This window comes from Onychostoma macrolepis, chromosome 05, assembly GCF_012432095.1.
Source record: "Onychostoma macrolepis isolate SWU-2019 chromosome 05, ASM1243209v1, whole genome shotgun sequence".
In the NCBI taxonomy this organism is placed as follows: domain Eukaryota; kingdom Metazoa; phylum Chordata; class Actinopteri; order Cypriniformes; family Cyprinidae; genus Onychostoma; species Onychostoma macrolepis.
The window spans coordinates 43,509,624-43,536,053 of record NC_081159.1 but is presented as its reverse complement, the minus strand read 5'-3'; the positions used below and the strand labels follow the sequence as shown (position 1 = coordinate 43,536,053).

General features: G+C 40.4%; 1 protein-coding gene across 6 annotated transcripts in view; it reads left to right on the top strand.

The window, feature by feature from the left end:
• Positions 1–1,205: 1,205 nt before the first annotated feature.
• LOC131541377 (cytosolic phospholipase A2 gamma-like) overlaps positions 1,206–26,430 on the top strand; it is a 41,480-nt gene continuing 16,255 nt past the window's right edge. Inside the window, exons 1-7 of one of the 6 annotated variants that reach the window (XM_058777082.1) lie at positions 1,206–1,339; positions 2,770–2,878; positions 10,759–10,917; positions 11,150–11,175; positions 25,072–25,183; positions 25,283–25,425; positions 25,510–25,711. In XM_058777082.1, coding sequence (XP_058633065.1) covers positions 11,150–11,175; positions 25,072–25,183; positions 25,283–25,425; positions 25,510–25,711 — 483 coding nt within the window. In that variant the 5' untranslated portion in view covers positions 1,206–1,339; positions 2,770–2,878; positions 10,759–10,917. Of the gene's footprint in view, positions 1,340–2,769; positions 2,879–10,758; positions 10,918–11,149; positions 11,176–22,721; positions 22,757–24,579; positions 25,184–25,282; positions 25,426–25,509; positions 25,712–26,430 lie in introns of those variants that run through there. The other 5 variants (XM_058777083.1, XM_058777085.1, XM_058777086.1 and 2 more) reach the window with 5 other exon arrangements.

Sequence of the window (26,430 nt, the reverse complement as noted above, 5' to 3'; positions counted from 1 at the left end):
TGTGTGTTTCTGTGCGAAAGCAAAATCACTTTTGGCCTTCCGAAAGTAGATGCAATTAGAAATCGTTGTTAAGATTTGTTTACAACAGAACAGCACAAACCAAATGTTAGAATTTGTGCAATGCATTTTATGGACAACAGTTGTGAACCTAGTAGAGTACAAGGCTGGTTGTGCACAAAGGCTATTTCTAAAAAAAAAGGGGGTCAATTCTGACTTTGCTATGACAATCTGGCGCTTCTGAATCAGTGACTATAAGTAGGTTTTGTTATTCATTGAAGTATTTGCTAATGACTGTTCAAATGCGGAGTTATGCGCAGTGTAGAGTAACGCGTCGTGTGTGTGTGTGTGTGACAGAGAGAGAGAGACAGGGTCACATCACAGTGGAGTCAGCTGTCTTAACCGCGGCTTGTGTAAGGTTACTGCAAATACATATGAGCTTCATCACTGCATCTGTTCCCCTCTCGGGCTTGAACTGATGGTAAAACTAAGGACATTATTAACTGTCTTTATATTTACTTTGAAAGCTGAAGTTCGCGATTATGGTAAGGGGCGTTACATTTCTGACGCGTGCTTGTGGTGTTCGGCTAATCACAATGCACTGGGTCAGCTCAGCTGGCCAATCAGAGCAGACTGCTTGTGGGAAGGAGGGGCTTTGTAGAAAACGGCGCGTTTGAGAGAGGCGGGGCATAGAGGAACTACAATCATGTACAGTATTTGAAAAATGTGTTTTTTGAACATTAAAGCATGTCAACATATTCTGTTACACCAAACACACAAAATAATGATCTTTAAAAAAGCATCATATGACCCCTTTAAACCTCTTAACGTCTTGGAGCACTTTTTGGATTACTGTCAGAATGAAATACCTGAATTAAAAGGAGCACCTTACCCGATACACTGGAATACTTGGAAAGAAATTGAATAATTTTACAGAAGTCCACATATACTTAAATAAGTGGACTTATTCATATTTTTTGTTTTGTTTTGTTTTTGTTCACAATTCCAGGATAAACATTTAAATAAACAGGCAAAATTTGGATTAAAAAAAAAAAAAAAATCTAAATTCAGTTTGAGAGCCTATCATTCTGGACCCGTTTGATCTCAGCCTCAGACGTCATGCCCACAGACCGCTGACTAAACGTCTGATGCATATGGCACACAAAAGTGGAAATGCTTCAGAAGTGTTGAAGTCGTCGTCGGATTGGTTGAATTATACAGGATTTCCGGGAGAGGTGTGTCGTGTTATTTAACGTTCCGCCTGGAAACAAAGAAAGCCGTCGTGTTTACAACGGTGACGACGAGCGCTTATCAGGATCAACTAAACTCTGGATTTTCAAAAGTATGTGAAATATTTAAAGTTCACGGCATAGAATCTTTAAAATACGTCAAAGAGTTTTACACACCGGTCTGTTATTGTGGCGACATTTCCACGCCCCGAAACGTAATGCTGAACAAAACGAACTGTGATTGGTTGTTTGACATGCCAGTCAAACGGCCTCATGGGCGGGCCTTGACCAATGAAAGCTGCCATGGATTCCAGACCTTCAGCCATCAGTCTGAAGGTCTGGCTACACGAGACTACTTTTGGTCTAGCTCTCTGTTGAAAATCTCTATTGATTTCACTGGGTGGCAGCAAACAAAAGAAAGAATGGTCATTCTATCACTTTCTTTTTAAAAGTTATTGAGATTTTTCTGAAGGGAGGCAATGTCATTTCTGAAGGTTTCTCCATAAGCTCCAACTATATAAAGTACAAAGACAGGCTTTTAAAAAAATTATTACTTCAAAAGTAATTTTCTTTTATATGCTATACATGAAAAGAGTATGTCCAATCGTCTAACTTGACCCCATATTTGATTTGAAATAGACTGGCTAGTTGATCATTTGTCTTTCTTTGTGTATTAAGATCCCGACCACAGCTGTTATTCTTTAAATACTGCTTTTGTTGAATGTCATGGGTTTAATTATTTTTCTTATGTAGGCTACAAATCAATAGTGGCAGGGCCTCAAGCACCACAGCGGCCTGCAAGTGTAAGTGAGATGATAACATCAGTAATGTGCTATATTAAGTGAGAGTCCTGGAAAGACTCATTGGAGAGAGAACATAGTAGCCCTGCAGAAATAACTCTGTCGTAATGTGCAGAAATAACATTACTCTGTCAGCATAGATGAGTAAACCCCTCTGAAAATTAGCAAACTCAGCAATTACATGTTGTGTTGCAAAAATGAGTACACTTTCCTGAAAGTTACAGAATTAAAATACATAAAAATATTCTCTTGCAATTTAAAGGCAATTATTTATTAACAGGTGAGACAAAACTTTTTTAAAAAGCGTAAAAATATGGCATTAAAAAAACATTAAAAAAAGTGTAAAAATATGGCAGAAGTAACACGAAAACTCAAAATCAAGTGAGAAGCTCCCAGAAATAAACAGGCCTTCACTTTAAGCTTTTATTTCATGATGGGTGATGTAGGATTTACTATGAACCAGAGTCCACCAAATGAACAAGGTTTGCCACTAAGTCAGTGATAGGTCATTAAAACTAATCAACTGTCTTCCCTTTTATCTGCAACAATGAAAACTGAACAATGAAGAAGACCCTTCATTGTTCCCAAAACATAATCCTTCTGTGGAACCAAATGGCCAAGCAACACTTCGTGACAATCACACACAAAATATATGGCCATAACAGGAAAGAGGATACATGTGATAGTGATCTCAAGACCAGAATTAGCATGAGAAGAACCTTGTGACACTTTCTTGTCCCCAGGGCATCTTCCCCTTTTGAGCATTCCAAGGCATCTTCCATTGCCTCAAGAACGACCTAGTTGAACTCACTCTTACGACTGGAATATGCAACCGTCTTTAAAGTGATGCCAGTAAGCCATACTATCTCTGTTTGAGTTTTATCATGTATGTTTTATATAACCTCTGAAGTTGTGTGTGTGTGTGTTCTTTAGATTAGTTGTGTGTAGTAAGTAGAGTAGTGTTGTTTGATTTTACCGACAAGTGCCTTGCTTTTGTTTACAAGTTATTTTGTTATACATGACAATCACTATATACATTCTCCCAAAGGAGAAAGTTCTTCAGTGAACAAGTATTTTCAAGTATTTCACCCAGCCTCTTGAGTTTCAGGGATTTTGTACAGACAAATTGAGCAAAAATCCCCATTAAAAACCAGGGAGTTTAAGGAGGTTTAAACAACATTGGCTAATTTAAGTATTTTACAGATACTAATTATACATTTTTCTGTATTTGTAGAATATGTCTAACAAATAACAATTTTGCCACCTTTCTGTGAATTGTATTAGTGATCATTAAGAAAAAATAAATCTTTTAGATTTGTTCAGAGGGGATGCACCCATTTATGGTGACTCTGTATAAATACAATATAACTTACTAAAGGAAATAACATAAAACAATAAACACATTTTAAACAAACATTTATGGACTTTAATTTGTAGCAAATATAAGTACAAAAATATCAAAAGCTGGATGCAACAAAATGTGTTACACATCGAGATACTATTATTGTTTTTATAACCATTTTGAATTTATATTTTCCATTTCAGGTTTAGTTAAACTTTTTGGAATTGTGCAGGGTTTTGTCATTTTTATTAGGCACAGCTTTTTAATGTCTATTTTTATTTCAATTATTTATTTATTTTAATTTGGTATTTTGGTACATCCAGTTAAACTAAATTAAAATGAGAAATTTCATGGACATATAGACTAAATTAAAATGTTGACTTTGAACCAGCTGAAATAGAATAAGTTATCAAAGAAATGTTTTAAAATATTTAATTATATTTCAGTCAACATTTATTATATAATATATATACAGAGCTGGGTAGATTACTTACAAATTGTAATCTGATTCCAGATTACATGACAAAAAGTCAGTAACGTAATCCATTACATTACACATTTTAGGTAATATAATCAGATTACATTTAGATTACTTTTGACCTAACTCGTTTATCACATTGATTTAAACAGGATAATATTGTACCATAATGATGTAAAAATACAAAAAGTGAGAAAATATATTCCTTTCATTTTAATTAACAACATGAAGTGCATTAAACATTGTCACATCAAGGTTTCTCAAACTGGAGTTCGTAAAGAAACTGCAGGGGGTTTGTGAGTTTAATGAAAGGCAAAAATTTCATTAAATCATAAAAATGTAAAATTAAAATAAATCATTTTAAAATAACAATCAAAATTATTCACTTACTAAAAAAGAAGAAATATTTTATGTTTAACTGCATGCCATATGGCCATTGTCAGAGAACGGTTTATTTTAAAATCTCAGGGGTACTTAAAGGGGTCATTGATTATGATTTCACTTTTTCAACTTTAGTAAGCGTGTATATAATGTTGCTGTTTGAGCATAAACAACATCAGCAAAGTTATGATGCTCAAGGTTCAATGCAAAGGGAGATATTGTCTTTTACAGAATTGCTGATTGACCACCCCTTTAGTAAATATAGGCTATTAGGTGAAAGAAGTTCAGATGACAAAAAACTTTGAGAATGTCTGCAAATAAGAAATAACAATAATTTGTGCATTTTCAATAATACATGGTTAAATAACCTACTGAGTGATAATTCAAATAAAAATGAATGTGTTCATCAGTAGTTGCAATGTTGAAACACTTCTTAAAGCTGAAATGATTTTTTAAATCTAGTGGTCAAATGCTGTCGCCACCCGACTAATGACTAGTCTATGAATGTCCACAAAACTGAAGACTTTCTGAGTGTATATAAGCGGTAGACTATTTTAGAAAGGAATATTTAAAAGATAAAAAAGAGGAATTAGAGAGAATCAAGAAATGATGAATAATTTATTGCTATTGTGTGAATAATATGTAATCAAAAAAGTAACTGTAGTCTGATTACGAGTATTTTAAAATGTAACTTACTCTAATTACAAGTACACTCTTAAAAATGCTGGGTTGTTTCCACCCAACTTTGGGTCAAATATGGACTAACCCGGCACTTGGGTTAAATATTTTATTAAAAAAAAAAAATTAACCCAACAGATGGGTTAGTCCATATTTGACCCAAAGTTGGGTTGAAACAACCCTGCATTTTTTAGAGTGTACTGAATTTTTGGAATCTGATTATGTAATCCAGATTACATGTAATCTTGTGTGTGTGTGTGTGGTCAGATTTGACGTGCAGTGAAATATCCCCAAAGGGGCATTTATTGAGTGCACTCTTAAAAGTGCTGGGTTATTTCTGTAAACACATTGTTGGGTTAATTGTGCTGGGTCATAATTCTGGGTTGTTTGCGGTACTGTAAACACATAGTTGGGTTATTAGTGCTGGGTCAAATGACTGCAAGGGGTTCTTTCACCACTGAACACCTGGGTTGGGTTATTTTGACCCAACCGGTTTGTTTATTTTTCCTCTTCATCGAATTTTCTGGGTTCTTCACTCGTCTCATCGTCAGACGGTCAAGCAGCTGGCAGCAAACAGGATTATAAGGTAAATTAATATGATAATATGATTACTTACCTCTATTTTTATAAACTGTGGTGAGAGCACACTGATTTCACGGTTAATGTGATATTTGATCTGTCGCTGTGCGGGTTAAAGTTAGCATTATTCTGTGAATGAAGTAACGTTAGCCGCCTACATTTTTTTGTTGACAAAAGCAATCATGTCAGCAATCTCTTTATCGTTATATAAAAGTTATAAATATAGGCTATATATTAGTTATGTGTGTGTGAGTGTGAGCGAGCGTGCGTGCGCAAAGTTTTATATTTTAACGCCTCATGAAAAAGGTATGAACTATCGTTAGGTCAGAAATACAGGGGTAAGTTCAGTTAATTTACTGTCTGTGTAACCTTTCTGTGTGGCTTTGTAATGTTTTGTCATAATTAGATCTTTTCGTACTAAAATTGATCTTTTAAGGTCTTTTTTTTTTTCCAAGTAAATGTCTGCGACGTGCCGAATCCAACAATAACTTATTTTCGCGCTCTTTTTTTCCTCAGGTAACGTCAGCTGCATTAGCTACCCTTAACGTTAAACCACAATATTGCAGGTATGTAATATTATTCTTAAATAGTATGTAATATTCTTAAATATTTTACTTAAAATGTTGTCTAAAGTTAGACTTAATCTCTCATGGTGTTTGAGGTCCTTCTTCCTCTGTTTTAGTGAATGCTTTTGTTGCTTTAATCAGAACACAAGTTTATCCAGGTTAACAGTAAGTTAGAGAGGCTATGCCTGCGTCCCAATGTGCATACTATCCATCCTAAATTCTATGTGATAGTAGTAATTTTCAATACTATTTAGGGCAGATAGGGTGGATAGTATGCACATTGGGACGCAGGGCATGTAATGTGTTCTTTATATGTTACTGTTAGAAATAACAATTTGTATTTGAGATTGATGAATAATAGGCAGATCACTGGATTTCCAGGCTGGCATACTGTATGGTTTTGCTAGCTTTTAACCCAGTTTTTCATCCTTATTTTACAGAATTTGTTTTGCCTCCCAAAAAAATTTAAGAAATGGTGGATTCGCAGTAATGGGTCTACAAGCATCCCAGAAATCTTGAAAGAGTTCTCCAGGCTTCTAGAAAAACTTGGCATGGTAAGAAATAATTTAGATTTTATGGTTTCGTTTACAGAAATTTGAAATGGTTAAATTGTTAGTGGGGTTATGCATATAGACGATAGTATAGTGTATTGACGATAGTCAGAGATATCGCTGAGAGCTGATGTCTCTGTCGATAGTCAAGGCAATATTACAGGAGCTGCCCCACATCTTTAAAATTTGAGCACATTGTTTTCTGTGAGTGTACACAGCAGCACCTCTGCCAGAACATCACTAACATCACTAACTTCTTTGATTGTGAGATCAGTTTCACAGCTTGCACTGTATTATTCTTATGGTTTAGATGCTAAAAGGGAGAGTGCTTTCAAAGTCCTGCCCGCTCTGCTTCCCCAATCAATATTCAAGAACGGAGGAAAGGTCTTCAGACCCACAACCACAGAATCCTGGAAGTCATTCATTTGACGTACAACCTGTAAGTTTCTTTTACTTTTTCTACTCTATACACAGTAGGGTACAACGGGGCTAAAGGCCCACCTTAACAAAAAATGTGGTATTCACTGCGCTGCGCAATTAAAATGTATAATTGTCAAAAAAAAAAAATTTTGTATTGAACATTAATGGAGCAACAGATTTTGTGTGAAAATAAATCATTCAAGTTGTTTATTTTGTTTAAAAATCTTATAAATGTATGAGGTGACAAAGGGGGCCTTTTACCCCACACACGGGGCTCACGGTATTGATACAAATACTTCAGCTAAAATAATGTTTTTTTTTTAGAATGTCTAAGTTAATACTTGTTAAAAACAATCACTTTAGCAAAGTTTGTTCTGTTTTCTGCTTAATTTTAAAAAAAAAAGAAAAGAAAAAAGGTGGTCAATAAATATAGGCCTACTGTCATTAAAATATGTTAATATAAAAAATATATTTTAAAATACAGAAATAAAGTCATTTTAATAAGTAAAGATTCTGAAAGTATTGAAGGAGATTCAATAATAATTGAAAATATATTTACAGTAGTAGGCTAACAACAAATTATATTTTATTATATGATAAATATCCTGTTTTTAAATATGATGGTTTAATTTTAAACATTGTGATTATCTTTAATATGGACACATACATAATATATATGATATTTATAACAACATAATATATGATATTAACCATCTGAATCTAACCATGTCATGAGAACAAATGGAAAAGTCAGCCATCTATTAATTATCATGTTAATTACGGCGCCTTTAGCCCCAACAGCAGAGGCGCGTTTTACCCCAAATACATACTTTTACATATTCTTTCTTTATTTAAAAACTGTTGCTTTAATTATCTTAAGCAAACTGAAAATCATAAAGAAGGCCTTTGTCTCAAAATATATGTATTATTTTTAGCGATTCTCATTTGCTACTTAAATCTACAACATTTGAAAAACATAAAATATAAGATCAAGTAAGCACAGAATCAACTTTGCACTGCTGCGTGTGATCGCGTCAAAGATCAGACAAATAAAATCGTGCATGTTGAAAAGCAAATGTTTTGCAAAGTGCTACGCCACATTTTTGTGCCATCTAGTGGTTTAGATGAAAATAATATCAAAGGTGCCTTTGACCCCAGGGCGCCTTTAGCCCCATTGTACCCTATTGTGCAAAAGTTTTAGGCCACTAGTATTTTCAACAGTTAAAAATGGTTTTAAGTCAGTTATTTCTATCTTTTGCTGTAGTCAGTAGGAAATATCAGTTTACATGTCCAAACATTCATTTTGTCATTAACTGTAATAATCCAGTGAATGTCTGACAACAGCCAGTGCTCCACACAGATCGGATCTGATCATCATCGAGTCTGTCTGGAATGACATGAAGAAACTGAGACAAAGTAAATCCAAAAGAACTGTGGCAACATCTCCAAGACGCTTCAAGAAACCTCCTGCAAACCTACAGTACTGTTAAAAGTTTTAGACACTTGTGAAAAAATGCTGTAAAATGAGGATGCTGTCAAAAATAATGTCATAAATAGATTTTCTTTATCAATTAACTTCTATTAACTAAATTAAATCAACATTTGGTGTGATCATCCTTTAAATTTAAAGCAGCTTTTGCCCTCGCTGCAGTTGAGCAAAGTTTCTCATGAGCTTTGCAGGAGCTTTCTTGAAGCATTTTGGAGATGTTGCCACAGTTGTTCTGGATTTAGTCTGTCTCAGTTTATTCTGTTTCTTCATGTCATTCCAGACAGACTGGATGATGACCAGATCAGATCAAACAAAAATGTCACTGGATTATTACAATTAATTGCAAAAATGAATGTTTGGAAATGTAAACTGATATTTCCTACTGACACATTACAGCAAAAGATAGAAATAACTGACTTAAAACCATTTTTTAATTTAGCTGGCTAAAATACTAGTGGCCTAAAACTTTTGCACAGTACTATATATATATACTGGGGGCTTTAAATACCCCATAATTTATGCCATGTTGGTTGGATGAAATTTAGGTAGACAACCAAGAAGTGCCAGTAAGCAGAAATAAACCTAAATCAGTAACACAATAAATATTTAGTTTGAGCAACCTTTACCAGACCCAGTTCACAGGAAAACTCAGATGGTTTGGCTGATTTCCATAAAATACACTTAAACGTTATTTATTTAAGTCAACCTTAATGTTACAACTTGTAAAAATGTAAGTTACGTTGCAAGACTAAGTGTCGTGTAATTAACAGGTGGCGGGGACCAACACGGTGATGCATTCCTGCACATTCTGTGCCTTGGTGACGAGACAGCGACATCCCACACCTTCGCCATTGTTTCAGGCTATGCCATTGAAACAGACTTGTTGCTTGAGGCTGTTTATCTTTTTCAAGTCCTTTTTTTGTGCTTGATGTTAGCTACACTAACATCTTCCTTCCTGGGAATTTCTCCAGCATGCAGTATATCATATTGATGGACATGAGTCTTCATGTGCGAAGTATTTGAGGGCAACCGTTTTTTCTGGCCACTTGTAACGTTTTAATTTTTTGTCACATGTATTGTCTGTTGTAGGTCTCTTTGTTTGGCTTAGTTTTAATGGCACAATGTTTGGACTGATTCTCCTGTGGCAATAATCAATTTCATAGTGTTATGATGTTGCAATGTTGACAAAGAATAGGAATCTACAGTACCTAGTTTACAAAGTTTTGTTTTTTAAAGAAACTGATCTACAAAAAACATTTTTATTTGTGTCTGTAGGGATTGGGTGTAATGTGTAACAGTATAGCACCCATTCAAAAAAATCTTTAAAAAGAAATGTGAAAACTCATTAAATTGATATTTACAGTTGCATTTTTTGTGTTGTGTAATTGTATTACAGAAAAATAATAATTTTACATTTCTTTGTGATTGTTATTTATTATTATTAGTAATATTGGTAAATATAAACGTAGCAAGGCAATGAGACAACAAATAACCCAATGTTTGGGTAATGTTTAACCCAGCAACACAGTTAACCTGACCCACTGGTTGGGTTAAATAAACAACCCAGCATTCTGGGTCAAATGGCTCAACCAGCACTTGGGTCAAAACAACCCAGCGTGTTCTGTCCCATAGTTACCCAGCGGCTGGGTTAAGGTTGGGTTATTTTTTAACCCAGCCTTTTTAGAGTGTGACAATACTGAAAGTGGTGTAGGTGCTCCAAGGTGCCAGAGAGCCAGAAAATCAGCTGTGAAGACTGTAGAAGTAGCAACCTTATGGTCTGTGATCTCTTAGTAATCACTGGCGCCTACAGGAGAAAAGAACCAGAGACAACATTAGCCTGGTCTTGGGAGATCTAGTCTCCCCAATGCGTCTTTCTGCTCTGTTCATATCCCATCATATCAGGTGGCTCCTGTTCACAGACTCCGCCTCCTGGCAATTGGGTTCTCTCCCTCTCCATGACAACGCCAATGAGTATATATATATATATATATATATATATATATATATATATATAGGTTATTTACCTTTAACAATCCTGGCTCAGATTCATGAAAATCTCGTAATTAAGAAGTTAAGGAATTTCTTAAATTTTTCTATTCAGCTTTCTATTCACTTTCTTTCTATTTGTAATCAGCTTTCTATTTACATTCATGGATGAAATTGGATTAAATCAGTGCAAGCTTAACCTGTGCAACAATTCACAGCAAGTCACCACACCAAGCTTTTTTCTTTCTTTTTTTTGGTGGAGGTTTTCTGTTTTCCTGTTGTCTGAAGTCCATGTTAATCATCTCCACCCCTCCTCATGATCCAGAGCCTGTAAAAGAGCATCTTCTGTCTGATCTGAGAGAAAACGGCAGCTGAGTTGTTATCGGTGAATCTCGGGATTTTACAAGACTAATCAAGAACAGTGAGTATATGTGTTAATACTTTTACAACAGGCAATTAAATGTCATATTTATATGAATGAATTTAACTCTAACTAAAACTCGGCTAATACCAATGACCTGCAAACTAAAGACTATATACATTGTGGCTAATAATTGACATTTGAGGAAAGACTTTCCCTGATTTTATCAAAATATTTTCCCTAATAGGTATCAAATTATTTTAACTTTAGTGTTGACTCTCTTGTTTTATAGATGAGTGCATCCAAACTCCAGGAAAGGTTCGTAATCCTGCTCAGATTCCTAAATATATATAAGTACTGTACTGCATTACTTACACAATTAATGTCTATTACAGTTGTGACGGATCAGTGGCCCTCCCCTCATTATCATCACCACCCGTCCCTTATTCGCCACCCTTCACCAGGCTCCCGACTGGAGTGGGTGGATGAGAGGAGGGGCGTGGGATCAACGCTGGCTGGCGGCGTGTGATGAGGCACAGCTGGACTGAATGAAGCCTCATCACCGCCGCTGTTAAATGCCCAGCGCCTCTCCTCGGGAGACCGGTCTCTTCCCGCATGCACGCTGGTGTCCTCGTGGGTCCAGGAAGGAGCGTGAGGGACTTCCGCGCCACCGAAGACGTGAGCTGCCGAACCCGCGGTCCGGACGAAAGCCGCACCCGTATTACGGCCGTCGGACCAGGATGTCGGGCCGTACAAGTCCTACCAAAGGCCGTGGACGGCGTGTAAGAGCCGCCGCTATGATGAAGCCGCCGCCTCGCGCCCGGACCCGAGTGGGAGCGCGTGCGGCCGCCGGACTCCGCCCCTTCCCTGGACCCTTCCCCTCCTGGAACACTGCCCTCCTTCACGAGCCCCGCAGCACGACGAGGACACCAGACCCCCTGTTTATTTTGGACACTTCTTTCCCTGGACACTTTATTTTGTTAATAAAAGCCTCTCCGAGGCCTGACGCCACACCCACTGTGTCTGTCGTTGGCTCTTCCCGTCACAGTGGTGGAGAATGCGGGCAAGGCGGAGCCTAGACAGCGCAGTTGGGCAACACCTGAAGACGTCATCCCCTCTCGCCCGCAGAAGTTCGTGGAGAAGCGCGTGGGACGGAGAAACGACGGAGACGGCCTCCCAACCACCAAAGGGGTAAGTGACGTTTCCCCACTTGTCATCTTACCCTGTGGTTGGTTGAGGCTGTCGACTAATACCGGTTTCTCTGTCCCTGTTCCGCGTGCGAGAGGGAGGATCGCCGGAGAGGAATCCCTGCCCGCCCACTCCGACCGTATGGAGCCTGGTTGAGGAAGGTAGCACTCCTGCGTGGGCGGCGACCGATGACGGGATGTCGCTTGGGGGAATGTGACGGATCAGTGGCCCTCCCCTCATTATCATCACCACCCGTCCCTTATTCGCCGCCTTCACCAGGCTCCCGACTGGAGTGGTGGATGAGAGGAGGGGCGTGGGATCAACGCGGCTGGCGGCGTGTGATGAGGCACAGCTGGACTGAATGAAGCCTCATCACCGCCGCTGTTAAATGCCCAGCGCGCCTCTCCTCGGGAGACCGGTCTCTTCCCGCATGCACGCTGGTGTCCTCGTGGGTCCAGGAAGGAGCGAGAGGACTTCCGCGCCACCGAGACGTGAGCTGCCGAACCCGCGGTCCGGACGAAAGCCGCACCCGTATTACGGCCGTCGGACCAGGATGTCGGGCCGTACAAGTCCTACCAAAGGCCGTGGACGACGTGTAAGAGCCGCCGCTATGATGAAGCCGCCGCCTCGCGCCCGGACCCGAGTGGGAGCGCGTGCGGCCGCCGGACTCCGCCTTCCTGGACCCTTCCTCCTGGAACACTGCCCTCCTTCACGAGCCCCGCAGCACGAGGACACCAGACCCCTGTTTATTTTGGACACTTCTTTCCCTGGACACTTTATTTTGTTAATAAAAGCCTCTCCGAGGCCTGACGCCACACCCACTGTGTCTGTCGCTGGCTCTTCCCGTCACAGTGGTGGAGAATGCGGGCAAGGCGGAGCCTAGACAGCGCAGTTGGGCAACACCTGAAGACGCCATCCCTCTCGCCCGCAGAAGTTCGTGGAGAAGCGCTGGGACGGAGAAACGACGGAGACGGCCTCCCAACCACCAAAGGGGTAAGTGACGTTTCCCACTTGTCATCTTACCCTGTGGTTGGTTGAGGCTGTCGACTAATACCGTTTCTCTGTCCCTGTTCCGGCGCGGTGCGAGAGGGAGATCGCCGGAGAGGAATCCCTGCCCGCCCACTCCGACCGTATGGAGCCTGGTTGAGGAAGGTAGCACTCCTGCGTGGGCGGCGACCGATGACGGGATGTCGCTTGGGGGAATGTGACGGATCAGTGGCCCTCCCCTCATTATCATCACCACCCGTCCCTTATTCGCCGCCTTCACCAGGCTCCCGACTGGAGTGGGTGGATGAGAGGAGGGGCGTGGGATCAACGCGGGCTGGCGGCGTGTGATGAGGCACAGCTGGACTGAATGAAGCCTCATCACCGCCGCTGTTAAATGCCCAGCGCCTCCTCGGGAGACCGGTCTCTTCCCGTGCATGCACGCTGGTGTCCTCGTGGGTCCAGGAAGGAGCGAGAGGACTTCCGCGCCACCGAAGACGTGAGCTGCCGAACCCGCGGTCCGGACGAAAGCCGCACCAGACACGGCCGTCGGACCAGGATGTCGGGCCGCATAAGTCCTACCAAAGGCCGTGGACGACGTGTAAGAGCCGCTATGATGAAGCCGCCGCCCTCGCGCCCGGACCCGAGTGGGAGCGTGCGGCCAACGGACTCCGCCCCTTCCTGGACCCTTCCTCCTGGAACACTGCCCTCCTTCACGAGCCCGCAGCACGACGAGGACACCAGACCCCCTGTTTATTTTGGACACTTCTTTCCCTGGACACTTTATTTTGTTAATAAAAGCCTCTCCGAGGCCTGACGCCACACCCACTGTGTCTGTCGTTGGCTCCTCCCGTCACACAGTCTAAAAAATGCTGGGTTAAAAACAAACCCAATTTGGGTTATTTGGCAACCCAGCTGGTTGGATTAAACATTTTTACCCACCATGCTGGGTTGTTTAATTTATTGTTTAAAAAGTATTATATTGTTGGCTTAAAATGGGCTGGAAATGAAAAATCACACACAGAATTACTATAGGCAACAGCAATAATCAAAAGATGAACATTTATTATTAAGCAAGAACACCCATGGACAAAATACAAGACAAATTGAATTTATTTGGGTGAATACAGCATAGTTTACAATATCACATACATTCGTTTAACAAGCATTTTAGAAATTAAAAAGGCATATAGAAGTAGCATTTTAATTTAAGTGTATTCAACTGTTCTCTGTAATTGTCATATGTGCTCCGTGTCTGCCCCGGTGTTACGGTCTTCACTTCCCGAGTCTAGTTCCTGTTTCCTTAGTCTGCTTGTTTGTTTCTATAGTTACCCTTGTGTGTTCCTATGACAACTGCCCATGCCCCCTTGTTATCTCATTTAGCTTGTCTGTCTGTGTGTATTTAAACAGCTTGGTTTTCACTTGTGTTTGCCGGTTGTTGTTTCATGATTCCCTGTATTGTACCCTGGATATTCCTGGCTCTCTCTGTGAGGATTTTGAGTAAAAAAAAAAAAAAAAATCCCTACGTTTCAGAAATCACTTTTTACCGAAATAGTGCTAATTCTCGTGCTGCGAAATCCGAGCCGGTGAAGGGCTGCTGTTTGCGGGGAACTGCGCCTTGCGTTTCACTCGTAGCTGAGATAAGGCGTGACTGACTCCAAAACCTGCCCAAAAATAAACAGTACTGAGATTAGAGGACATATTTTAACATCAAACTAAATTACACTCAGTATTATGACGAATAAAATCCATTTATGTTGTGCAAGGCAAAGGCGTTTCCAGCGCGAAACGACCGCTGCTGACTGACATCTCGTCCTTATGTTGCGTTGTGTAAAATAATATAATTTACACCACATTAAAGACATTATAAATTAAATAAAATGTATACAGACCTTTATTTCCCCGAAAGAGTGCACCAAATCGGCGGCGGCGCTGAGAACTGCTCTCTCCTGGACGTAAAAATCCCGTGCTTACAGCAGCTGTGTTGTTGAAGTTTCACCGAAGAGAAGCTCAACCCAGCGGTTAGGTTGAAAAAAATAACCCAGCATTAAAATAACCCAACAAGTCAAGTCAATCACTATTATTTTTATAGCCCTTTTAACAATGCAAATTGTGTCAAAGCAGCTTTACATCAGCTTGATATAAAGCTGGGTGGCTTTACATCAGCTTTACAGTATTTAGACGGGGAAATAGTGTGTCAAAATGCTGCAGCAGAGTCAGATTGTGCAGAGGACTCATCTGGTTCCTGTGGTCTTGTCCCAATGGCCGTCTAGGAGACAGGGTCTTCACTGGGGATCTGTCTCTGGGGCTCATCTAGGTGTCTGGATCTGGGTGGCTACGGTGACCTTGGAATAAGAAATTATGCCATTCTTCTAACGATGTAACAAGTACATTGGGTGTTTTTGGGAAGTGTTCCTGGTTCCGGTTGACCTAATTAATGCAGCCTAACAATCCTTTAACGGATTTGAATTATAAGAAATGCGATAGTATATTATGTGTGAGCCAGGTTAAAGAGATGGGTCTTTAATCTTTAACTGACAGAGTGTGTCTGCTTCCTGAACAGTGTTAGGTAGATTGTTCCAGAGTTTGGGCGCTAAATAGGAAAAACGATCTCACGCCCGCAGTTGATTTTGATGTTCTAGGTATTATTAAATGGCCAGAGTTTTGAGATCGCAGTGGACGTGAAGGACTATAGTGATATAAGGTGAAGGACTGGGATAAGAGCTCACTCAAATACTGAGGTGCCAAACCATTCAGGGCCTTATAGGTAATTAGCAAGATCTCAAAGGGGTCCTATTATGCTCTTTTACAAAGTCTGGATTTTGTTTTGGGGGTGTACTAGAACATGCTCTCATGCTTGGGTGGTTCGAAATCGCATTATTTTTCACATAATTTACATTATTACAATACCTTTCTCCCCAGCCTGACACAACGACTCGATTAGTTCTGGGTTTGATGAAGGCCCACCTTCTGAAAAACAAAGTGTGTTGTGATTTGTTAGCTGTCCCAGTGCTTTGTGATTTGCGAACAGCTTAGACGGTGTTTCAGTACTGCCCCGTCCCTTGCCAAAGCAGCAAGTTCATCAATATTGCCATTTCAATTCAGACCCCGAGAATATTGAACTCGAGGATCACGCAGAACCTTTGCACGCACGGATATTGCAAGACATATTAAAGTGGTTATTGTTGTTGTTTTTTTTTTTGGCTAAATCACGTTTTAGATAGGATGTCAACAACAGCTTAAAAATAAGATAAGTGTAAAGGTAATATGTATTATGTTTATTGTTTTTTAATTCTAACATTATAACATGAATTGAAGTGAAACTCTTATACAGTTGAATTTATTTATACCATATAGTCCCACAGACTTACACTATTTGTGGCGGCATATATATGCAAATTAATTCTCTGCCAGCAGGGAGTGGGAGCGGGAGAGAGCGAGGTTTCCCTGGTAACGCTGTACAGAAAGCAGTGCTCTGCTCACAAACCCTGCTTTATCAGACATTACACGCAAGACGAAATGAAAATGACATCCAAAATTTTCTGAAAACAGTTGGTTTCCATCAGAAATACAGTGATATAAAAACACCCACACCGGGTTTCGATTTTGAAATGTGCAGAGCTCAACCAAGCGTTCTCCCCACCTGCCAACCATTCGAATTTCAGTAGGCGGGATTTATCTTTGTGATATCACAAATACAGGAAAACAACTTTGTAGTCCAAACGAGCCGTTCGTTGTAGTTCTTGAAAAGGGATTTTTTTTAAAAACGAAATATCTCCCTTTGGAGTGGACTTTGAGATTTGTAATTTTGTAGATCGTTTTATACCCAAACATACACACTGACTTAAATTCAAAAAGTGAAAAAGCATAATAGGACCCCTTTAAAATGTATACCATGTTTAATAGGGAGCCAGTGCAGTGTTGACAGAACCGGGCTAATGTGGTCATACTTCCTAGTTCTAGTTGGTAAATTCCTGGTAACAAGCTGAACCCAGCGTTTGGATTAAAAAATAACCCAGCACCTGAAGTATTACTGGACGACAATATCAGTTGGTATGAACGTCTTTACTAGGTGCTCAACTCATGTTCAACTACACAGATACTTCCGGTACACACATGTAGCGTATAGCGTAACACAACATATTACGTATCACAACATCCCCCCTGTTTAACATAAGAGTGTAAACATCTCAGACAAACATGACAACAATATATGTTCCATAAACAGTAAGGCATTCCAGGGTTTTTTTTTTTCTCAGTGGAATGCACCTAATAACAGTAATGAACATTAATAAACTGGTTGTGTGCAGAAATATGCATTTAGTCCATATTTGGAACTCTTACTGCTTAACTTTTCATTCAGCTTTACACACAGTCCTTGTATTGCACTGGCTTAATTATGATTCGTCCAGACCTTGTGCGTGTTGGTACTGCTGTCTCATTGCCTGTATTATCTGTTTTTGTTTCAAGAGGTTGAGTGGTTTTGCTTTCGACTATATCCTTGTGGCTTTGCTCAACCACATCTCTCTTAGGTGTTTCGGCGAATTGCACTTTCTTCTGGATGTTCTGTGTTTGTGTTGCATACATCTCACGAAGATGGCTCCTGGTACGTCTGACTGTGTTTCCATTTGGTGTTTGAACCAAGTAGCTTTTTGGCTCCCTGCACTTTTCCACAATAGTCCCTGGGTGCCATGTTCTCCTCTCCTTGTCCAGCACTCTTACACACTGTCCACAGAACAGTGGAGGTAAATCTCTACCACTACACTGATCATGATGCGTTTTCATTATTGTTGTCCTTTTTTCCAGGTGTTGTCTGTGTTCCAGTTTCCCTGGATCTGCATGACTTGGTAGGAGTGTGGTGATAGGTCTGCCAAGGAGCAGTTCTGCAGGGGATGGTAGATTACTGTCAATGGGCATCGCTCACACTTGCAACAAGGCTACTTGTACATCTTCTTTGTGTTTTAATCCCCAATCAGCTATGCATTTTTTGAAGGATTTTCCTGTGTACTGTGGTCCATTGTCTGTCATTATTTAATCTGGTCAAGCAAATAAAGACATGAAACTGCATTTTACGTGCAACTGTATGGCTGCTTGCTGGAGTGGGCATTTCATCAACCAAAGGATATTTGGAATACTTGTCCACAGTAAGTAGGTACTGTTGTCCATGAATCTCAAACAGATCAGATGCCAGGTACTGCCACGGCTTTGTGGGTGTTTTGTGTGGAATGAGCGGTTCTTTTGGTTGTGCGTCTTGGTGCTCTGCACAGGTACTGCAAGACTCGCACATTTTTTCAATGTCTGTGTTTATCTTTGTCCAATAAACACTCTCTCGAGCCAACCGGCGTTTTTTTCTTCGATACCTTGGTGGCCTGCATGTAGCTGAATCAGAATGTCAGTGGTCACAGATTCTGCAATAAGCACTTGTCTGCCTTTGAATACAACTCCTGCTTCAATTACGAGTTCATCTCTGAAAGGCCAATAGCTGCGTAGGTCTATTGGCAGGTCTTGTATCTTATCTGGCCATACCTGATGGATGATTTCTTTTAATGCACTGAGCTTGGGGTCCTTTGCAGTCTCAGTTCTGAGAGCCTCCTGATTGTTCGGAGAAAAGTTTACAATTGCGACAGTATGAAGCTCAGGGTCTTCAAATTCTGCATCCAGTCCATCAGTGCATTCATCATGTTCAATGGCTTCATTGTTTTCAGGGTTTGGCAGACGGCTGAGGGTGTCTGCAAGAATCATTTGGTTTCCAGGACGATACATGATGCTGTAGTTGTATCCCTGCGTCTTGATTAGCATTCGTTGCAGCCTGGGAGGAGCAGCATGTAGAGGCTTTGTGCATATGGTAACGAGAGGTTTGTGGTCAGTTACCACAATGAATGATTTACCATACAAGTATGTGTGATATCGCTGCATACCATATACAATAGCAAGCATTTCTCTTTCAATGTTGCTGTATCTTGATTGACACTCAGTGTTTTTGAACCGAAAGCAATGGGCCTCTTGTCTTGCACCAGTGCTACACCGATGCCTCGCTGTGATGCATCTACTTCCAGTGTGAGGGTGGTTGCAGCGTTGTAGTATTTTAAGAAAGCATCAACCGTCACTGTTGTCTTTAGGTCTTCGAAGCACTTCTGATAATCACTGTCCCAAATCCACTGTGAGTCGCTTTTCAGCAGTCCTCTCAGATTGTGGGCTTTATCTGCAAACTTTGGAATGTAGGGTGACAGATAGTTCATCATGCCCATAAATCGATGGAGATATTCCTTGCTTTGTGGCGTTGGCATTTTCTGTATGTCTTGGACTTTGGCTGGATCTGGTCTGATGCCTTTGTCTGTGTACAGATTGCCAAAAAAAGATATGCTCTGCTGCTTGATGATACACTTGTCGCTATTAAACACCATTCCAGTTTCTGCAGCTCTTTCCATTAGGCTTATCAGGTTCCTGTCATGATCCTCCTCGTCTACTCCACATACTGCAACGTCATCTGCTATGCTGATTACACCGTGAAGACCTTCAAGAATTTGGTCCATTTTGGCTTGAAAAAAGGTCCTGGGACATACAGGACATAGGGCAACATCAGGTCCCAGTCTCGCTTATCTTCCCCGGCCACCCGCTGTAGCATTTGTTTGAGTGTTTGGTTAAATCGTTCGACGAGCCCGTCTGCTTGGGGTGGTAGACGGTTGTCCGTAACTGCTTTACCCGGAGCAGCCAGCAGAGGTCAGCCATTAGCCAGGACATAAATGTGGTCCCCTGATCGGTCAGGATCTCTGCTGGGATGCCGACTCGGCTGAAAAGCAGGAACAGCTCATGCGCGATGTTCGGCTTTTCGGAGGGGCACTGCTTCTGGGTACCGGGTGGCCGGGTCCTCTTGTTATGGTATGGACCTTTTCCGTGTTTGACATGCCAAGCTGTTGTATCTGTTCATTTCCAGCTGCTAAGGCTTCATACTTTCTCCCCTTTGCTAGTAGGTCAGCAATGGGATGGCCTTTGGGCTTGCTGTAGAGATAATTTCTGAGAGCATCAAAAGGTGTACTGGCAATGATACGCTCAATGAGACGTTCATTAAGCCCATCGTCAGTAAATTGGCATTTTAGTGCTAAAGTTCTGGCTTTAGTCACAAAATCGTCAGTGCTCTCATTTGGTTTCTGTCTGTATTGCATGAGATGGAGTCTGTGAATTCTAAAGTTCACATTTAATTTTAGTTGTTCTTCAAAAAAAGTCCACAAGGTGTCAGGCTTTTTCTTATCTGCATCACTGAGCCCACTTGCATTGAGTCGTTTCAATCCTTATGCCGAGTTCACACTGCACGATTTTAGCCCGATTTTTCACTCGCCGACAGGTTTTGATAAATCGCCGACAAATGCCTGAAATCGGAGGCAAATCGGACCTCGTTCACGCGAGTGACAATCGCGCAGTGTGAATTATCAAAGACGCGATCTGAGGGAATCGCCGACACGTCGCCGACGCCTGTGAAATATTTGACATGCTAAATATCTGGAGCTGTCGGCGATTCACAATCCTGCTGTGTGCAATGATTTCTGACTGAAAACTACATCGGGGATGACCTTCAGCCAATGAGAGACAAAGATACAGGGCAGAGGGAAGTTTGGTGAGGAGTTATAGACCATATTAGTATTTTAATATGTACAATTATATCATACAGAAACAAGCACAAACGCTTGACCAGCTGCAACATCAGCATAACAGTTACTGCAAAATTATTATTTACCACTCTTTGCAGAACACAATCCATGTTCCCTGTATCTCCCTCCTGCATAATCTGTTTTTCTTTTTGTAGCTGAAATCAGCGCACAGACAATTTGCTGGCTATATTTTTTTAATACTTCCAGTCTCGCTCGAGAACAACGGGCTGACGCACGCAGGTTCTCGCGTCATTTCCTTATCACTTCCTTATCACGTAGTTTGCGGATCAGACAGAGTTGTCGGCGATTCTTCCTCTTGTGAAATCGTGCAATGTGAAAGCCCCTGTCGCCGATCCATCGTGCAATGTGAACACAGCAGCAACTGAATGCTACCCCAGATAGTCACGCAGTGCGAAAACAACAGCGATCCGACGAGTTTGAAAATCGTGCAGTGTGAACTCGGCATTAGTCTCCAATTCCTCTACAAATTTTCCTAGCTTGTTTTTCTGCATCTGTTATCTCTTCATCCTCCAGGTACAGATTCATTTTTTGTCTGAATAAAGACATTGCTTCACTCAGATCGGGGTCAGACCAGTTCATCATCGGTAAATGTGATGGCATTATGTTGCGTTTATCTTGTACTCACGTTCAGGGGTGTAGCAACCGGGGGGAACTTTTAGAAACAGGTGATTCTGTCCCCCGCATTTTTTTTTTGACTCAGCACCAATATTTCCGCCTGTGTTCTCTGATTTGTTACTTAGACTTGAGTGAACTAACATTCAGCCAATCACAGCACAGCAAATCTTTTGTTGCTCTTGCGAATTTTTGTTCGTTCATTCACTTTGCTGTTTGGCTGTCTGGGGTAAAATGCTCCCCAGAAAAAAGCAGAGGACGATTACATCCTTTTTTCAAACACACACTGTAAGTATGTGTTACAGTATGTCGCAATGACATGAATCACACGATAAAGTTTCCATGTTATGATTTAACCTACTGTAACGTAGAAAGACGTGTAAGACAACAGAACCCATATGGACCTCGTCACGTCGTACCGGATTGTGCCGAGTGTGTGTTAAATGCTCTCCTACTTGTCGCTTTGGATAAAAGCATCTGCTAAATGAGACATAACAGATTATTCCCAGCAGGCACACAATGTTATAAAACGTTGATATTTGGTTGAATTTCAGTTGCGACGTCGGATGACCAAAATTCAGTGTCAATGTTAAATTGATGTCCGATACCGACATCAGCTGACGTTGAGATTTTGTTTTTGTAGAACCAAAATCCAACGTTAAGTAAACGTTAAATATTGACGTCAACCTGATTTTCATTTTCTACCAAAATGCAACGTCTGTCCGACATCATGTCCAACGTCAACCTGACGTTATATAGACGTCTGGTACCTGCTGGGTTGGGTTCTACTGTCTTTTATTGCCTATGTGCTGCTCGCATCCGGAGTAGAATTATCCTTTCACAATAAATCAAATTTGTTTTGCGCCGAATATCTTATCATACTTAATGAAATTTTAGTCTTTTAAAGATTTATTATTGCTATGTCCTAACTGGTCTGTAGGAAAGGCAGGCTGTGACGTCACTGACAGAGAGAGGGGAGGACAGTTGCTTGACCCCTCCAGAATGTGTACAGGTGAGATTTGTATAAAAAAAAGAGGATTGACAATTTTAAGGCAGTCTTTTCTTAATTGAGACTACTTGCCAATATTTGAAGGAATTACACATCAATTTAATTCCTTAAATCAATTTAATTCCATAAAACAAAATATAACATTTTTTATTTTATGTTCAAACTGTTAAATAAAATTAGTTTTATGTATAAAGGCAGTGTGTTCCAAAAGTGTTAAGTACTGTATTGTAGGCTATTTATGGGTTGCTAAATATACATCTAAATGAAAAACTTGTGAAGTTGTGTTTAACTATGGAAATGGCAAATGAGTCACTAATGAGTGATCCCTGCCCCCTATATGCTGTTTATATCTGTTTTTAGGATGTTTGTGAGGAAGTGTCAGTCATGTGTGAGGAAGGGAAGGAAAAAGAGGATGAAAGAGAGGGAGATGAGGGAAAAAGTAAGGAACCATGTGAGAACTGAAGAGAAGAGAGAACTGATTTGATGAACAGGGAAGAATCTGCAGACTCTGATCAACATTTCTCAGCAACAAAACCAAACCACCCTGATCCCAAATTTATCATAAAACAGACACTGTCAGACCGTACCCTTTCATGGAACGCAAGATGTTTCAGGCAAAGAGCAAGAAGCAATTTGTCTCTGATATGTAGATAACGATTTGATGAAGAGTTTATTGGCCTTTATGAGGTATCTGAGGGTACAGGAGAAAATCTTGCAAAGGTTGTGAAAGATGTGTTGGTTCGTTTAAATTTGCCCATTTCTGGATTACGAGGGCAGGCATATGATGGTGCAGCATATGGCTGGCAGGTATTCTTGAGCACAGGCCATCATTAAAAAGGAACAACCTCTTGCCCCATACATCCACTGTGGTGCCCATTGTGTAAATTTCATTACACAGCATGGTTGTACTGCCTCACGTGTTGTCCACAGTGCTTTACAGTGGGTTCATGAGTTAAGAATTTTGTTTGGGCAGTCAGGTAAATTTAAATCTTTGTTCAAGGAAGTTGCAAAATCTGTTCAAGGGTCCTTTCAAACTATAAGGCCCCTTTGTCCCACAAGATGGTCAGTTCGCTCCAGTGCTATCCATGCAGTGCTGAATCAGTATGAGTCTGTAATGCTTGCTCTGAATGAAATGGCATCTGGCAGCTCAGACACCGCTAACAGGGCAAATGGACTACATGACAGATTCCAGCAGGGAAATGTAATTCTTGGTCTTCTGCTTGCCTTAGAGGCTATAGAAGAATTGGAGAATCTCAACACATCTCTCCAAAGTCGAACACAGACCATCAATGGTATTCTTTCTGCTGTTGCCTATGTGAGGGATGCTGTTGCAAATAAAATAAACTCAGAGAGGTTTCAAATTGTCTACACCAAAGCATCAGAAATGTGCCAAATCCTTGATCTCTCTCTCCGATTGATGTTGTGGATATGCAGTTCAAAGAATGTTTTGAGCAGGAAGGGTTGCTGATGCTAATGAATCTGGAAAACATCCTCTTAAAGGAACACTCCTTTTTTTTTTTTTTGGAAATAGGCTCATTATCCAATAATTAATTAGTTAATAAGTTGAGTTTTACCATTTTGGAATCTATTCAGCCGATCTCCGGGTCTAGCGATAGCACTTTTAGCATAGCTTAGCATATATCATTGAATCCGAATAGACCAGTAGTATCGTGTTCAAAAATAACCAAAGAGTTTCGATATTTTTCCTATTTAAAACTTGACTCTTCTGTAGTTATATTGTGTACTAAGACCGGTGGAAAATGAAAAGTTGTGATTTTCTAGGCGGATATGATTAGGAACTATACTCCCATTCCGGCGTAATAATCAAGGAAGTTTGCTGCCGTAACATAGTCGCAGCAGGCGCAGTGATATTACGCAGCGCCTGAAAGTAGCCCTCAGCTAGGTCAATGATCTATGCTAAGCTATGCTAAAAGTGCTATTGCCAGACCCGGAGATCGGCTGAATAGATTCCAAAACGGTAAAACTCAACTTATTAACTCTGGGGGAGTTGGAGAATGAGCCTATTTCCAAAAAAAGTGGAGTGTTCCTTAAACAGGGGTGGTCGATAATGTGGTACCCAGAACTGGACAAAATATCCCTTAACACACAATTGGCAATGTTCAGATCAAAGCATAATATGCAGCGCAGCAGTGAAGCAGCAAGCATCCTTCAGGGGATGTGTCCAGAAGTCCGTAGTCTTTTTGATCAGGTGGAAACACTTGTCAGACTGCTTCTTGTCACTCCCGTGTCCTCAGCAGAAGCTGAGAGAAGTTTCAGTGGTCTCAGAAGGCTAAAAACATGGCTTCGTACCATGAAACAAACACGGCTGAATAGTGTTGCTGTGTGTCATATACACAAGGAAAAACTTGATCAGTTAGCGAGAAAAAAGATCGCTCAACAATTTGTGGCCTGCAAGGAAAGCCGAAAAATTCAGTTTGGAAGTTTTGATTAAAAATCTCACTTCAATTTTGAAAATATTAAAACCTTGTAAATACATTGATTTAGGTTTTATTGATATATTTTCATAAAATGTCTGTTGTATAAAATTACTGTACATGAATCGCATAAATGCCAGACTATATTTTAAATTCAAAACTTTGAGTAGTTTGCATGACTGGATATTACTGATGGTTGTCAGCAAATATGTAAACAAAATTAAAGATTTATCTTACCTTGCACCCTTTCACTGTAGCACTATGAGATGTTAAATTCAGCTCTGGTCTGTCTGTTTGTCTGTCTTTGTGACCAATGCAGTGGTGAAGTAAGAATTGCACACTCTCTACATACAAAAGAGGAGGAGTTTGTAGTCAAAAGGAGAGAAACTGTTTTTCAAAGCCTGCAGAAACTCAACATACCCTGCAGTCAGGTCAAACATCTTATACTTCATTTATCTATCTACCTGGCAATTCTTTCTTGAAATGACCAACAGATGTATATTTGCACAATCAAACTGTGTGTATTTCAGAATAAAGTGCCACACATTGCATTATTAAGTTCTGGAGGAGGACAAAGAGCCATGGTGGGTTTGCTGGGATCCCTGGTTCAGCTTGATGAAGTGGGTCTTCTGGACTGCATCCTTTATCTGAGCGGAGTCTCTGGATCCACCTGGTATGAACCCTGAGAAACAACAAACACACAGAGAATGAATTGGGTTGAATGTCAAAAATGAGAGCAGTATATTCTTCTCTTAAGGTGCATGGCCTCCTTATACCAAGAACCAGACTGGTCCACCAAACTAGAGACCGTGAAAGACAGAATCATCAAGAAACTCAGCGGACCAGGAGTCAGCTGGGGAGACGCAATTGCCAAACTGAAGAAATATTACAATGGGAAAGACTTCTTCAGCTTGACTGACGTCTGGGCAGCGATGGTCGTCACAACATACATGAAAGAGGTCTGTAAATATTCATACTACAACCCTGAATGATTGATGGTAGTCACATTCAGAGATATTTGTAATAAATTTTTGATCACGTGATGCCAAGGAACTTGAGGAATATATGAAAACTTACTGTAAAATTCTCTGTAAAAAGTGGGGTCCAAAGACCACATTGATAGAAAAACAACAAAAGATTTAAAACAAACAAATAATTTGTGACAACAACAGGTTGAATGAACAATATCCAGCTTGTTACATCTACCTGCCACAAAAGTAAACAACTGATCACAAAATATTTATGTGAGTAGAAATATAGTAGCTCATCAAGCGCAAAACAACTGAGAAAAAAAAAATCAGTTCATAGCAAGCAAGTGCTCTGGAAGCAAGACGAACAAACTATTTTAAACAAGACAAACATTTTAAGGGATAATGTAGGCCTACACTTATTTACACAATTTTTCACCTATTAATAAGTATTTGGACATGAGACACTGATTTGAGTTGAAACGGACAAATCTTACCTGTTTATTAGAGCATGTTATAATCAGTTATATAAACAAAAGGTACTTCTTAACAACATTACCATAGCAGAGACATATCAGTGCTGCAGGTGGGAGAAATGGGCATGTCCGATGGCGGGGGTGTGTCTGAGAGGTCTGTTTTAAATGCTATTGGCTTATTGGAAGTGACATTTCCAGCATAGACAAGAGGTGTGTACCTTGTAGTTATCATGA